We start from the raw sequence: 15121 nt of genomic DNA, 5'->3' as shown, positions 1-15121 counted from the left end.
ATCTATACAATTTACATGCTTGATTTCAGATTTCTCCGTATTACTTTGGCTTTAGCTTTGGGTCGTCATCAACGTGAAACTTGTCGTCATCGTCAACTTGTTGCGCCCATATTTGGCAACAGATTCAAATCAGCGAGGAGCGACGTCTCTTGATCGTTTTATTTTATTTTATTTTATTCACTCTATCGACAGCTAATATCTTGTTTGGACTTGGTCCGTCTGTCTAGTGGCTGGTTGGCGTTGTTCTGGGCCTTGGATTACTCATGCCGACCTTTGTTTGGTATCTGCCAGCGATAAATGGGTGTTTCAGGGTGCCAAGTAACGCCAGGTTTTAATGTGGGGGCGTTTTTTCTATACTTTACAAATAGGATAGATTCCATAAATGTTTAAACATACCTTGATGGAAATATTAAATCCTAACAAACACTTGCCATAAACGATGGTTTCTATTAATAATTTACCTTAAAATTATTAGTAAAGGGTTTGAAATGCAAGTAAATATAATATGATTTCAGATCTTAATATGGAATTATATACTTAAAAAAGTTATTCATCATTAAATCTCTTCCCATCTTTACTTTGCTATTAAAACGCTTCTTCTCCATAAAAGAAAATCTTTTATAGATTTCCGCCTTGTAAAAACTATGATTTTAAAGTCATACCTCAATGGCTATCGTTAAATGTTTAAAGTGTACTATTAACCATTTAATTACATAAATTTCGTGTGGAATATTAAATAAATCAGCATTTGCCGTATATGGAATATTATGTTATGCATGGATTCCATCAACTTGAATATGAAGTCATACCTTGGGGGCCACAGAACGTGCAATTATCGAGTTACAAGTGAATTTATTTTTATTTTTCCGTTTTCCTTCTGCTGATTATGGTACTGGTTTCTTATTGCTGCCACTGCATATCGGCAGAGTGAGCCATAAATTACATAATTGCCGTGTGTTTATCCGCTGGATATTGCAACTGTTTGCAACTGGGGACACAATCTCGATGCCCTGGCCTTTGTTTCCAGTTCGGTTGGCAAATGTCTTTGTTTCAGAGTCGGAGTTGCTGAAGATACGATCTCTGGCAAAGTGTAACAGACCAAGAGAGCGATCGATCTTTGTCCACAGATTGATTTACTATATATTCTTCTATATACGCGAGACAAGTCCATTGTTTGTTTACCCGAGAGACAGACACACGATTTGCATGATTAACCACTCGATAGAGGTGGAGACACCCGATAGAGTACGTAGCTTATTAATTTTCATGTTTAACTATTTGTTTTTTTTTTTGCCTTTGTGTGCAAATTTAAATGGAGAATGCAATGAGTATAGCTTGGAGATATAATATATAATAATATATACAAATAAATAGCAATTTGTTCAAGCCCAAGAGGTTTTCCTTGTTTATTATAATCTTGAATATTTTCCTGACACTCGAGAATGCGTCAAAGGGATATTATAAGATACAATACAAGACTTTAAGATTAGAAAGCTCAGAAAGTCAACTAAAAATAAAGCACCACTGATCGCAAGAGACCTCACTTTAGTTTAAAAATGATTTTGAATATTAATAACTTCCCATGCCTAAAGTATAAAACTCTTTGTTGAAGGTGTTGTAGCCTGTTTTATTTCCCATAAATAAACCTCACCTTTCTGTCAACTCTCTCGTTGAACTGTGTCAATATTTGCTGGATAAATATCGTATATTATATTTATTGTTTGTGCGTAAGTTCGCTGAAATCCTCAACTCAAGGCGTTTTCCCAAACTGTGTAAACAGCTTCAGAGCCCGAGTTCCCAAGTTTTTTACTCAACTAATTCCACTTGGCCTCAACATATTCCTCCCGCTTTCCAGTATCGGATTTCAAACGCAGCGCCATTGGTTTTGCATGTGCACTTGCTTCTGAGATAACAAATTGGAATGGAATTGAAATTCTATATGTTTTCTCAGGACCGACCCCAAAAAGGGGGAAGCAAACAACAAAGTCGAGGGGCAAGCTTTTGCTATTGTAGAATGCGGTTTCTGAGGGTTGGTTTCTGGTGTTCCAAATGGGCGGTGGGTGGTTATATACAATATACACTATATATATATAGCTGAATGTTGAGGAGGTGCCATATCCGATGGGTTAAAGCCGGGAGCTGCCAACTGGCAACGATTTAGATTCGGATTTCGATTCCGGGTGGATGTGAAGCATTGACGTCATCTGGGAGCAGCGATTGTACATCGGTCTTTTGGGGAAATAAATAACTTAATTTAATGAAATTGTTGTTTATTTCTCTATAGATATATAATAGCAGATAAACCTTTTATGTATATAGTTTAAAGTTGCTGAATTTCTGGGGTGCAGATAACCTACTTGAGGCATCTCTTAAAAAAATCTAAAGACAAGGCTAAATACGTAAATTTAATTTGATATTTGAGTTCAATTGAACTAGATGTAATTTAATTTATTCAAAGCTGTCAATCCTCATTTACTGGTAGTGTTTTATTAATTAACAGAATATGTAATTGTAACATTTTGGACAATTTTAATCTTTGAAAATATACCACATATTTTGTTTCGTTAAAAAACTCATAACTAAGAAAAAATAACATTAATTTGCATTCGGAAAACGTTTTTATGCTAGTTTTTATTACGTTTAAAACCCGCATACTCAATTTAGAATTTAAAAAAATTAACATTTCTCCTTCAAGCTTCTGACTTAAATTATAATACCCTTACAAAGGGTATAAAAAGCCAAACGACAGTAATTTATTATTGAATTATATACATACGTTTCCCGTCTCGCAAGCCCGGACTTAATGCTTAATGAGACTTAAGTTTTTAATAATTGCCAGTACACAAAATTTAATAAAAAGTTAGCTGCAGTTAAAGGCACTGCAATAAAATAAAAGTAAGCAAATGCAATAATTTTTGCCATGTGTGTGTGTGTGTGATTGTGTGTATTTATTTGTAGTTGTTGCCGTGTGAAGTAATTCATGTTTTCTCTTATTTTTTTTGCAGCTTAATTGTGCAACAACAACAGCAACAGTGGAGTCTCAACAATTGGCACAATTGGCGATAAATCAGCAGCAGCAGCAGCAGTAACACAATAAAAACAACAACAAACCCCAAGATAGCGAAGCTACAGAAGAAGTCAGTGTGAACTTTTAGCAGACGCAGCAGAAAAAAAACAAAACAAACAAAAAACGAAATAATAGCGACGTTGCACATGAAGAAAGGGAAAACGAATAAATCTACGAACAACGAAAACAACGAGCTGGAGTGAGATAGCAGATCTGGCCCTCATTAGCATTCTCAGATATTCAAGAGCAAATGAAGAGGAAGCCAATGCACCATATAATTAAAGAGAGTGAACGGCAGGTGTAGTGGTAAGCAGTTCTGGAGCAAGAGGAGAGTTAAGCTCGAGAGAACCAAAGGATCTTGAAATTCATCTAAGAGAAAGCAAGCAGTTCGAGGATTAATCAGCAGGCAAATGTGCAAAGCAGTGTAAGCAGACGCAACGATTGACTCAAGAGAGAGCAGCCTTAAAAGCAGTAAGCTCAAGAGAGATCCAGCTGTCGTGCACTTAACACTCTTGAGTATCGATTTCACAGCCTGCCACTGTTGTTGTTGTTGTTTCCAGTTGCCAACACGCGCTGACAGTTGACAATTTGACAGTTGGCAGCTGCAGCGGGGAGAGGGGGACGTGGCATCATCAGCATGTGGCCCTAGACAAAAAACAACGGCAACAAAAAACTGCAAAGATAGCTAAAAGAAAAGAAGACAAAACAAAAAACAAGGAGAGAAGAAGGAGGAGGAGAACCACTTGGCATTCAGCAGGCAGCGAAGCATAACCAGGCTTGGTTTGCGCCCAGACCGGAAAGCGTCGATGAGTTGAGTGAAGCCACTCATTCCACTCTCCACTCACTCCACTGTCCACTCCTGGAACCCCATTCCCCCGCGATGGATGCATCGCCTTTGTCGCCGGAACAGGCACCCGTCCTGGTCACCGGCCGCTCGCTGGACCAGCAGGTGGACGCCAGTTCGCCGAATCACTCGAACTACTCGAATCTCACCAATAGTAGCAGTGGCAGCAGTGCCTGCAGTCCCTCTGCCTGCTCATCCTCGTCCTCGTCTTCCTCAGCGCCGCAGTACAGCGAGGATATACGCCGGGCGGCGGCCGCAGTGCGTCCTGCTCCTGGAGGAGCTTCACAGCTGCAGCATCAGCCTGGCTCGACTTCCGGTTCGGGTTCGGGTTCAGGATCAGCCAAGACCTGCGAACTAGACTTGGGTGAGGAGCGTGACACCTTTTCGCCCGTCTCCAGTCCCGACTGCAACGGAGCTGCCGTCTCTGCCGCGGATGTGCTGCCCTCGGGCAGTGGCCTCACCGTGGACAATAAGATCTATGAGGGTGCCAGTGCCAGCAAGGTGAAGCCGCCCTCCAAGGAGGAGAAACAGCGCCAGAACGAGGAGATCGTATGCATGGAGACCTCGACAGTGTCAACGGAGACTGGTTCCTGGGAGTCCATGTATCCAGCAGCCACCACAGTTCTGGCACCAGAGGGGGAGCCGGAGGAGAACACAGAGAACACGACGCCTTCTGTTTTTAAGGGCATCACCGCCAGCTGCTTGCTGAGGGATCTGGAGAAACGGGATCAGCCGCTATCGACCTCCGGTACCAGTGCTTGCTTCATAGACGCCTCCTCGTTGAGGGACGAAGACGAGGTTCTGTCTTTTCCCAGTCTCGATGGCCATGCTCACGAAGAACCAGAGCCACAGCAGGAGGAGGTGGAGCCAGAAGAGGCTGAGCCCTCGCCCACACAGCAGCTAGAGCAGTTCCACAAGGCTTTTGCCAGGTGCAAAGCCGGTCGACAGAGTCAGGAGCAGGAGGAGCAGCGTGAGCATGAGGAGGCAGCCGAAGAGACGGCAGAGGAACGTCCGGCAGCGCCCATGTCCGTTCCCTACAGCTTCCAGCACAATGCCCAGCATTTTAGCGTGCATCCACTGGGCAGCAGCCCCAAGTTCACACACCACCAGCTCCAACATCACCAGAGTCAGAGCCAGCACCATCCCGATCTCAGCTACACCACAGACTACTCCTCCAGCAGTCCGGCTCCGAGTCTAGTGTGGTCGGAGCAGGGCAGGAGCCACCAGGGTGCCTCGGTGTCCGCTTCGGCCTCAACGCCGCACAACTCCATGGTGCACATCGAGCCGGCGTCCGCTGGGAGTAATAACTCGTCGATCCACCGTGACTATACACTGTCTTCCTCACTCTCACATCACAGGGACTCGGGAGCTTATTGCAGCGATGCCACCGACTCGCCGCTGCCCCTGCCACGAACTCCCAAGCGCAGCTCCAAGTTTGACGAGGCCAATCCCATTGTCTCGGGCGGTGCGTCCATCGAGGACTTCCGGGAAAAGCAGTGCGAGAGTCCAAGCATCAAGAGGCGCACGGACACCTGTCCGATTGTCTCCGGGGGCTTCGTGTCCCTGGATTTTGCGCCCACTCGCCCGCTGGCGGATGAGGATGATGATGAGGAGGATCTGGCCGAGGATCCAGAGATTGCTGGCGTGGAAATGCGCGTCAAGCGGAAGCCAGTGTCTGGCATTGCCTCTTGGGTGGTGGACATGAGCGACTGCCGCCCGGAGCGACGACGCAGCACCAGTAGCACCACCTCCAGCTTCCGTGAGCGCTCCGACTCGAACAGCTCGCACAAGAGCGGCTGTGGTTTCTACGTTTCCCTGGATGATATGGACAGGAAGCCGCAGGAGCAGCCAGCAACAAAGCCTGCAGCTGGAGTGACGCCTGCTTCGCAGCTAAGCAAATCCTACACGGCTCCAAAGTCGGCGGGATTCTTTGTAGATCTCTCGCAAAGCAGCAAGGACGAGGAACAGGAGCGCAAGGAGCGAGAGCTGGCCCAGGCCCGGGAGGAACCCAAGCCGGAACCAAAGAACATATTCAGCATGTTCATTGACTTTGGGGAGCAAAAGACCCCACGTTCCAATGGGCGCAAGGAACCTCTCAGTCTGGCCCAGCGGCTGTCCAGTTCCCTGAGCTCCTCATCGACTCCCCAGCGAAGAGCCGGCGAGACCGAGGTGATGAAGTCCAGTGCCAGTTCCACGGAGACCCTAATGGCCAAGAGTGCCAACCAAAAGGACCTTGCACCGGTAGCCTCGGGAGAGAGCAAATCTCTAGATTACAGGTGCAACCTAGAGCCTCCGTTGACAGTGGCTGCCCTGCGTCGTCTGTCGCAGCAGCAGCGCCAGCAAAGCGATCCCGCCAAGCGGCACAGCTGGGGGAGCAACAACGGATCGGGACCGGGTACAGGCAATGAGTGCAAGCGTTCCATCAGTCTCACAGCCAACGGAGGAACGGATTCGTCGTCGTCGGGCCTCATGAGCATCATCGACAAGCTGCCCATTATATCGAAGGCGTCCTCCCTGTCCATTGACAGCTCTGTGTCGCCATACGACGACTTCAGTGGCTCCAATCCCGGCCTAAGCAGCTGCTCGGAGGAGGAGCAGGCCCATGCCCAGAATACCAGGATCAAGAAACGCCGAAGGGATGTGCAGCTGAATGAGACGTATGACAAGTCGAGTCTGGCCTCGGTCACCGAAGGAGTGCTCTCCAAAGACATGTCGCCCGCCTCCAACACGGACACGGATGATCTCACCTTCCAACAGGACGAGAAGCTGGCCAAGGAGCAGGCGGCGGAACTGGTGGCACTGCCCGTGTCCATCCAGCTAACCAGCAGCAGCTCCAATCGCACCAGCAGCGTGATGGAGACGATTATCGAGGCCAAGGAGACGGCTTCGCCCAAGAAGCAGGTTACGGTGGCGCTTAGCAATGGCCACACCATGGAGTCCCTACACGCAACCATCGAGAAGCAGAAGCAGCTGCTGGAAACGGTTAACGAGCACGGTGAGCAACAGGCGTCGCAGCAGGCCCAACAACAGCCCTCCCAGATCCCCTCCAGCTTTGTCAAGCTCTCGGACATGGACAAGCCGGTGAAGCACGATCTACAGTCACCTGATTCGATGAGCAAGAGTGTGGGCAATAACCACCGTAGCTCCCAGTTGGGCCAGAGGCTCTACCGGGACGAAAACCGAGCGCGTCCGCACTCGTGGGCCATGACCCGATCCACAGGGAACACTCTACAGAACTTCACCAACTCGGTGGACAACATTAGGAGCCTCTCCCGCCTGTTTCCCAACTTCTCCAAGGAGTTCTCCAACTCGCTGCCCAACGACATGACCCTGGAGCAGGGCCAAATGCAGCAGCAACAGGTGGACTACATCCAGACGGATCTCAGTGCAGACTCGAGTCTCGCCTCCAGCTTCAGCCGATCGGGCATGGATGAGTCCTCGCTAAGCTGCCGGCAGCCCCGTCGTTTAGGAGAGGATTTGCTCAAGATGTTCCTGCAGGAGATAGCCACGGACATGCTGGTGGAGGTGCATGGTCGTCGAATCCGCGCGCACAAGTGCATCCTGCGCTCCCGCTGTCAGTACTTTGCCGCCATGCTGGCGGGCCACGGAGCCCAGAGCGTCGTCTCCCTGCAGGGCTACTCCTATGCGGCTGTGCACTTTGCGCTGTGCCACATCTACTCGGGGGCGTCGCATCCGCCAGATGGCATCAGTCTGATGGAGCTGGCCGCCCTAGCAGATCTGCTGGGTCTTGAGGGTCTCAAGGAAGTCACCTCCCATGCTCTGAAGACGAACTACTGCCACAACTTCCACAAGCCGTGCTCCGGCTGCACGGACGGCATCCTGCAGGTCCTGCCTGTGGCCTTGAACCATGCTCTGGACGACCTATACAGGAAGTGCCTCCGCTGGACGTGTCGCCACTATCTGAAGGTGTGGCCCACGCGGCAGTTTGCCCAACTGCCGCCGGATATTCTGGGACGATGTCGCCAGCAGATCGTCGCTTACTTGGTGAGTAATCCCCTGGAGGACTCTGATGTTATCTATTTCTGAATGTTTCCTTTCTCTCGCCAGACTTCCGAGACAGTGCTGGACACGGTGCTCGACTGCGACCACCTGCTGGCCCAGCTTTCGGCTTACCGCTGGGGCCACGTCTGCGAACAGCTGGTGCGCGACATCCTGGACGCTGCCTACGCCTACGTGGGTGACCACTTCGCCAGCCTGATTGCCAGCGACGCTTTCCTGTCGCTAGGCCACGATCGCAGCCGGCACATTCCACGCCTGGAGACGCTCCTGTTGCACACGGCCGCTGAACTGACTCCGGAGCAGGCCTGCCGAAGCTATCAGCGTGTGACCCGCTTGAACACGGTGTTGCAGGCCAAGGTCATCCATATGCCATCCAGCTTGGGTCAGTCTGAACTGGCCCGCGAGCTGCAGGGTCTGCAAGAGGAGCAGCTGGACTGGCAGCCTGAGTATATCCGGCTGGTAGGAGCTCTCGTCTATGCCGTAGAGCAGTGTCTCATCCGGCAGTGCTCACGGGCTATGCGAGTCACAGCCTGGCAGCGCATGGACCTGGAGCTGCGCAAGAAGATTCAAACGCTAGCCCGTCTCACCGAGCCGCTGGACATGAAGCGGCAGAATGGCAAGCCGGTGGGCAAGGCGTTCTCCTTCGGTGGCAACTCACGGAGCCAGGATCTCGTGCAGATTAAGCTGGCCATCCAGGCGCAGACAAAACGAGCGCACGCACAGGAGGCGCAGCTATACAAGGCCACGCAAACACACGAGGCGGCAACTGGTCACGTCCAGACCGCGGATCGGGGAGTGCAAGCGAACCACGAGTCCCGCGAGGGAGGAAGTAAGCCCTGTTCCATAGTTCCTATAGAAGCTAATACCTCTTCTTTACTTATGTACATTTTTCTTGCACATCTTTTACAGGCAAAATACTCAAGTCTAACTCCCGGGCCTATGTTCCACATCGCGCCAGCTCTCAGGTGGCCTCGGAGCGCAACAGCTTGAATCTGCATCGACGTACCCAGTCGGAGGCCCCTCCGGTGACGCACAAGAAGCCAGTTCCGGCAGCGGCGGAATCCAAGGCTGCTGCCCCAGCGAAGACAGTCGCTGCCACTGCTTTGGCACCCACTAAACTGGCAGAGGTGCGACCTCGTTACCTGGAACCCCGCAAGCCAAGGGCTGCAGCAACAAATGGCCACAGTGCCGGACCAGTTCGCAGTGCCACCAGCTCGAGTATTCCAGCCAATGGTGGCAGAAAGGCGCCAGCGAAGAATCTGCACATCTCCTCCAGCGACAGCTCACGGAACTCGAGTCCAGCGGCTCGCCGAGTGCAGCAGAATGGAGCTCGACTGGGCAACAAGTCAAGCAATCTCTCCATGGACAGCCTAGCCTCGCCGGCGCGTAGGGCCAAGAGCAACTCGCGGGGACCACAGGACAGGTACTCCTCCGACCAGAACTCTCTGGCGGAGAGCATGAAGAGCTCGGTCATCACCAACAAAACGATCTCACACGAGTCGCTCTCGGGCAGTTCGAAGCTGGCCAGAGTACAGCAGCTCAACGGCCACGGAAAGGCAAATATCACGGGCAAGATCAAAGCCACACAGCGTGGCTCTACCGTGGGCAACAAGTCGACGCGTCAGCTGAAGCAACAGCACAATGCGGTGGCCTCCAATGGATCCAGTCCCAGTTCCGTGCATACGACCAAGTCGGCCGCCAGTCGCCTGTCCTCGGTCAGCAGCACGCTCTCCACCCGGGAGCTGTTCAAGCAGCGCTCCATTTCAGTGCCAGCAGGTGGAACAGATGGCAGCGGTGGTGGAGCACCGAACAAGGGACGCCACAGCTTCCTTTCGGCCAAATCCCGCGAAATCCTGGCCAAGCGGGCCGAGAAGAACAAGCTCCAGCAACAGCAGCAGCAACAGAAGCAAACCGAAGCGCCGGGCGATGAGCAGGTGCAACTGCGCGCTTCGGCCGGACCCCTGCGCTCCTCCTCACATTCCGCGGTGACCAGCATGCTGCAGCAGCACAATCTACGCAACAGTCTGCCCTCCAGCATACCCACCCGACGACCCAATACGCTGCATCTAAAGAAGACCACAGCGGCGGTGTCCAATGGAGTGGCCACCACCAAAACCACCACTAACGGGCTTACGAATGGATCCTACAAGTCAGCCCAGGCAGTCAAACAGAAGCTAGACCTGCTCATCGATGCCCAGATGGAGGGCGGGGCGCCGGCGCCCAAGGAGCGCGTAGAATCCAAGCTAGAGCGTTCGAGCACCTTCTGCAAAGACAGCGCCGATCTGGATATCAGCGAACTGCAGATTGTAGAGTAAACTCAGCCGGAACAACAGCATCAATATGATGGGGTGAGTAAGCATGAGAGAATGGATTACACCGGTAATCTAATTCGCTTCTTTCTATCCACAGGTTGTATCAAATATGACCCCAGAAACGAAGCCGAAGTCCATAGAATCCAGCAACCAGAACCCCGAACCGTAAACGTCCCATAAGGCAACACTAGTCAATAATTTAGCATAGGCAGCTGCCGCAGGAACCCATTTGAAGGATAACGAATACTAATGCGAAGATGTTACTACTATCAACGGATAACCGAGATAATTAACAATCCCAAAAGTCCCCGAGATCCAAACCAGAGTTGGAAACAAGTTATATAGCCGTTGAACCTAACCCAGCCCACTTTAAAGTATAACTATATATATTAGCTTATTGCGATGATAGGAAGGCGACGACGAGCGACGGATATATAGGCCAGGGAAATTGCTAAAAGGAAAAAGAAAACAAAACTGATAAATGAAACAAGTATTTGGTGATATTATTTAGAGTGCGTTTTATGTTTACGTTTAAATGCTAGCGACATGTGCTTATACCCCCGAAAACCAGCTCTCTACTCAAAGTACGAACCAGCGATGGCCTACTGTATGCTTTATGCGCTTTACAGGCTGCATTTAAAGTCTCTCCTCTAAGCTCTCTCTTACCCCCGCTTGATGATAAATATATATATATAGAAGAGGGATCTATATATATGTAATATTTTAGGCTTGAACTCTTTTTTATACTGTTGTTTATTTAACTCGTATTCGTACTCGTAACACAATGGCGCATTACTTCAGCAAGGCAACCAAGGAAACGTCTATTTTACACATAAATCTATTATTTCATACAATTAATTTATACATTTTAATTAGTTTCGGTTATTATACTTAGAACGAAGCGAACGAAAGTGAGTTTTTGTAAGCAACGGCATTGATATATTGATAATGAAGTGCAAGAAGTAATAAATGTGTGTATTTATTAAAAGTTACCATATAAAATTAAAAGGGTTTTACTCTATCGGTTGGTTAAATGAAAAGTTGGTTTGCATTTCACTAAAATTTCTCAAAGTAAAATTAATTAAATCACTTTTCTATTCTCTCTCTTACAAAGTTGCAATTGAGAGCAATCACAACAATCAAAATAAACGTAACAAATACGTGAGAAGTGCATTGATGAGCCCATTTTCTGAGCTGTGATATTTCTGTAGCTGGTCTCCGCACTTACGAAAGGGATCTGGCCACTGATAACAACAAATAGATGGAGAGAGCACCGGTGCAGTGAAATTCGTCGTATTCTATTTTTATTCCGTTCTTTTCTACAATCATTATCGTTATGTGTGGTGATCTATTATTAGTTAAAATATAAAAAAGCTTGGCTTGCGTTCATTCCGTTTCCGCACATTTGCTAATTACAACCGAAACTGGGACTTGTACACTAATTATCATATCGCGCATTCTCGCATTTCTTCGTATTTATATACCCGAACGATATACGAAACCGGGGGAGCTGTGCAAGTTACATATAGAATCTAGAGTCTAGACTTAGCCTAGGACCGGGTTCAGTCGGTGGCAGCAGGGGCACCTGCTACAAGGTCGGGCTTTTTAATGCTCAGCGCCCATTCGTTAAAAACGTTGCGGCAGTGGATGACGACGCACTCGTTGCTGCAGTACTCGTCCTCCCAGTCGGGATTGATGATGGCCGGTTTGTTGCACTGCTCCCGCGTACACTTCTGCACCCTGGCCGCCTCGCTGAGCAGCTGGATCTGTTCGGGCGGCGGTTCCTGCGGCTGCTCCACTTGTGGCTGTTCTGGCGGGTCCACCTTACACACTTCTGACTTGGGAGCCACAGCAGCGATAGCAACAGCTGGAGTTTCTAGCTCCAACGTGGCCTCTGATTCGGACAGTTGCTGGCGATAGTCTCGTATGAGACGCACATAGTCTCGCTTTTCCTGCTCGTGCCGCTGAGTATACACATTCTTCTGGGTCTCATCCAGGGAGTCCCACATGGTCTGTACAATGACCTGCATCTGCTCCAGCGAGCAGGAGGGATTCTGCTGTTTGATGGCCGTCACAGTGTCCCGGAAGAACAAAGCAAACGGCGCCAGCGGCTTGGGTGGTGCCTGTGCCTGTACCTGTGTCTGTTGCTGGGGAATCAGCACCTCCTGCTGCGGCTGGTGCTGTTGGGCCACCAAACCTTGGCCACCGCCATATGTGTCGTACTCGTCTTCATCGTCGTCATTCAACGTGGAGTGATCCAGGCTAAGCATTCTCCGCGACTGGAAAAAAGGGAGAACAGAGGCATTGTTAGCGACGGCTGCCTTTCACAACTCCGACCGATCCGGCCCGAAGCCAGGGAGCTCACTAGAAACTTCTTCATCTGACGCGCAATCCCACTCGCAGAGTGAACAACTAAACTAATGTACAAATCGTTCGCCCAAGCACAGTCCACTTGGATGGAGGCGGGCATAGCGGGGGAGGGCGCTATGTGCTGTGCGGTGTGGTAACCTGCCCGTCGCCTCTGTCGTTGCTGTATGAGCGTGTGTGCGTGCCGTTTGCTGATAAGAAGCTGACGCGGCGTTTGTGCCCGCTCTCCAAACGATAACCCCCGCTCGAAATGGGGGGAAGGGTGTGTGCTCCACTTGCAATTGTGTGCGTGCGTACATGCGGCCGGGGAGTCCATTCGTCCAGCTGGTCGCCAAAACAAACGCGATTGCCCGGCGATTTCGATCTGTTGTTCATTATAAAACCATTACGGCCATCGATGCACAGCAATTACTGCGGGCGGTCGGCTGTGAAAACTGTTGCTGAGTTTTCCCGAGCTGGTGGCTCGTCTCGCCTTCAAACCTCCGAATCGGATCGGATTTGTTGGCTTCCTTCGGTGTCTGCCAGAGCAGTCGTACTTACCGCCTGGGTCGGACTCTCTGCCGGAGTGTCATTCAGCTCGAAAACTTCGTCTCCGAAGGAGGGCGTATGAAACTGGTTCATCGTGGCGCCTCCAACAAGTCTCCTGGCTTATTTACAAAAGATATCTAAACAATTTAATAAAGTTTTTTTTAATAAGTTCGCTAAAGTGACCGTATCGTGCCAATTGAAAAATGCCTTGCACAAAAGACACCACATTTTATGGTTTCTAACACTGGACCGAGTCAGTTACCAGGTAAGCAGTTTTGAAATAATTAAACATGGTTTTTAAATTTTTATAAAATAAGAAGCGGAGCTTGCATCTTAATTTTAACTGTTTTTTTTTATTTTGTAATTTTTCTTACCTAAATTATGTTGTAAATTTTTTTGCAGAAAGCAGTGGCTATCTTTGGCCTTTCCCAGTGCCCGCCCAACTGTTTAAAGGGGCACATTCGCCTTTTGTTTATTCTTTCAGTCTAAACGATGCACTACTTTAGGGCCTTTCATACCCATTTGTTTAATAGCATACTTTCACGGTATACTTGCATACTTTTACGCAGTAATTGAGCACAGTCCCGATATGTAGTATACAGCTAACCGACTTAGGCTTGCCATTTAGCCAGGCGAAACCTGTCTTTCATAGAAATGATTTTCTAAAAATTACCCATTTTCGAGGCGACCATCTAAATTATTCATTTGGCATAAAAATAGCTAAATTGAGGGTTTTCTTTTAATATGGCGTGGACCACCGGTCGCATACTCCTACAGCTATACTCGCACCGAGTCCAACGCCAGAGCTTCGCCTCAACGACACCTGATGGCGCCAGTGGACAGAAACTAGACGGGCTTCCAACTACTGCGAAGGGCTCGTTTATGGAATCACTATTTTCCAAGTGGCTGCAGGACCACAGGTCGATCCATGGAGTAAGTATTACAAAATGAACTTTTAATATATATAAAATAATGCTTCATTTATTATTGCAGACCTGGAATCGATTCTTTAAGGACTTTGTGGAGGACAAAGCTGCGGCCAGTGACGATTCCAGTACTAAGACTGATTCGGAAAGCAATCAAGGAAGCGAGATCCTTGGACAAGGGGACACCTTACCACCACAGCCCACGTTGGATTCAATATTACCAGGATCGGTGATCCAGCTCCCAGAAAAAATTACCCAGCAGGAGACACCAGAGGAACCCGATAAATCAGCCAAGGGTGACGAGAAACCTACAATCCGCAAACGCAGAAGGTTTCCGAAATTCACTTTATTCCATAAATTTGCAAAATTTCGAAGGCGTGGGGTGCAAGAAACAAAAAAAGGCCGATCCGTGCTCTTCAAGAGCTATTACGAGGACAAACTGAATAAAGAGAAAGCTAAGCAATCAAAGCGGAAACAAGATGGCCTCAAGGATAATCCAAAGAAGGAATTGCTTGAGAAGTCGCAGGAAAAGCTACAACCAATCCATCTTGGTGACGAGTTTCACGATCCAAATGAATCGCCCAAAACTAGTACATATAAAAGCCTGGACGCCATTATCGATGAACTGGACAATGCCACCATAAATATGGCCTTGCCCCATCCAATTCACAAAGAGGGAGTAAAGGAAATTCAACTTTGGAAGGCAGACGGAGCATTACAACTTTGTAAAATGCCTTCAGATATCAAATCTTTTACAGATTTACCGAGAACATTGATAGATCACTCCGAGAAAAGCTCCAAGTCTGAAGAAATAGTGTTGATGAGTGAGGATAAAGCAACAGATAATGTATCCACCGCCGAAGTAACTGCAGAAGCCAAGTCTGAGAATCTCACTGAGGGACTCCAAGCTCCACTTGACGATGTCATCGACAAGAAGCACGAAACGGACGCTCCCACGCAGCCTCCCATTGATCCCTAAGCTGTATCTTGGATGTTCAATCTCAGCATGTCTGGAATTTAAAGGCTTGACTAGCTTAAAACTCTCCTCTCTCTTTAG

At 48.9% G+C, this 15121-nt stretch overlaps 3 protein-coding genes across 5 annotated transcripts in view; 2 read left to right on the top strand and 1 right to left on the bottom strand.

Moving 5' to 3' along the window:
• Nucleotides 1-11245, top strand: part of LOC110191316 (uncharacterized) — a 30421-nt gene extending 19176 nt beyond the window's left edge. For both annotated transcript variants that reach the window (XM_020962135.2, XM_020962136.2), the window contains exons 2-5: nt 3006-7916; nt 7980-8760; nt 8841-10279; nt 10341-11245. In XM_020962135.2, coding sequence (XP_020817794.2) covers nt 3948-7916; nt 7980-8760; nt 8841-10246 — 6156 coding nt within the window. In that variant the 5' untranslated portion in view covers nt 3006-3947 and the 3' untranslated portion in view covers nt 10247-10279; nt 10341-11245. The remainder of the gene's footprint in view (nt 1-3005; nt 7917-7979; nt 8761-8840; nt 10280-10340) is intronic.
• Nucleotides 10979-13359, bottom strand: LOC110191317 (uncharacterized). Of its 2 annotated transcripts, none has more exons than XM_020962138.2 (2): nt 13151-13359; nt 10979-12522 (listed from the first exon to the last, which is right to left on the bottom strand). In XM_020962138.2, the coding sequence occupies exons 1-2, from the start codon at nt 13229-13231 to the stop codon at nt 11806-11808; spliced, it is 798 nt and encodes a 265-aa protein (XP_020817797.2). In that variant the 5' UTR covers nt 13232-13359; the 3' UTR covers nt 10979-11805. The 2 variants fall into 2 exon arrangements, with proteins under 2 accessions (XP_020817797.2, XP_086687833.1); XM_086831707.1 differs by having other exon boundaries at nt 12609-13308.
• LOC110191332 (uncharacterized) lies at nt 13004-15043 on the top strand. Its single transcript, XM_020962168.2, has 3 exons — nt 13004-13403; nt 13541-14071; nt 14132-15043. Exons 2-3 carry the CDS (start codon nt 13883-13885, stop codon nt 15041-15043), a joined length of 1101 nt encoding a protein of 366 aa, XP_020817827.2. The 5' UTR covers nt 13004-13403; nt 13541-13882.
• The last annotated feature ends 78 nt before the right edge of the window (nt 15044-15121 follow it).

Source organism: Drosophila serrata, unplaced genomic scaffold (assembly GCF_035046125.1).
Source record: "Drosophila serrata isolate PLE 108 unplaced genomic scaffold, ASM3504612v1 contig_2, whole genome shotgun sequence".
Classification (NCBI taxonomy): domain Eukaryota; kingdom Metazoa; phylum Arthropoda; class Insecta; order Diptera; family Drosophilidae; genus Drosophila; species Drosophila serrata.
Note: the sequence above shows the minus strand (reverse complement) of the source record. Positions and strands in the feature narration are given on the sequence as shown.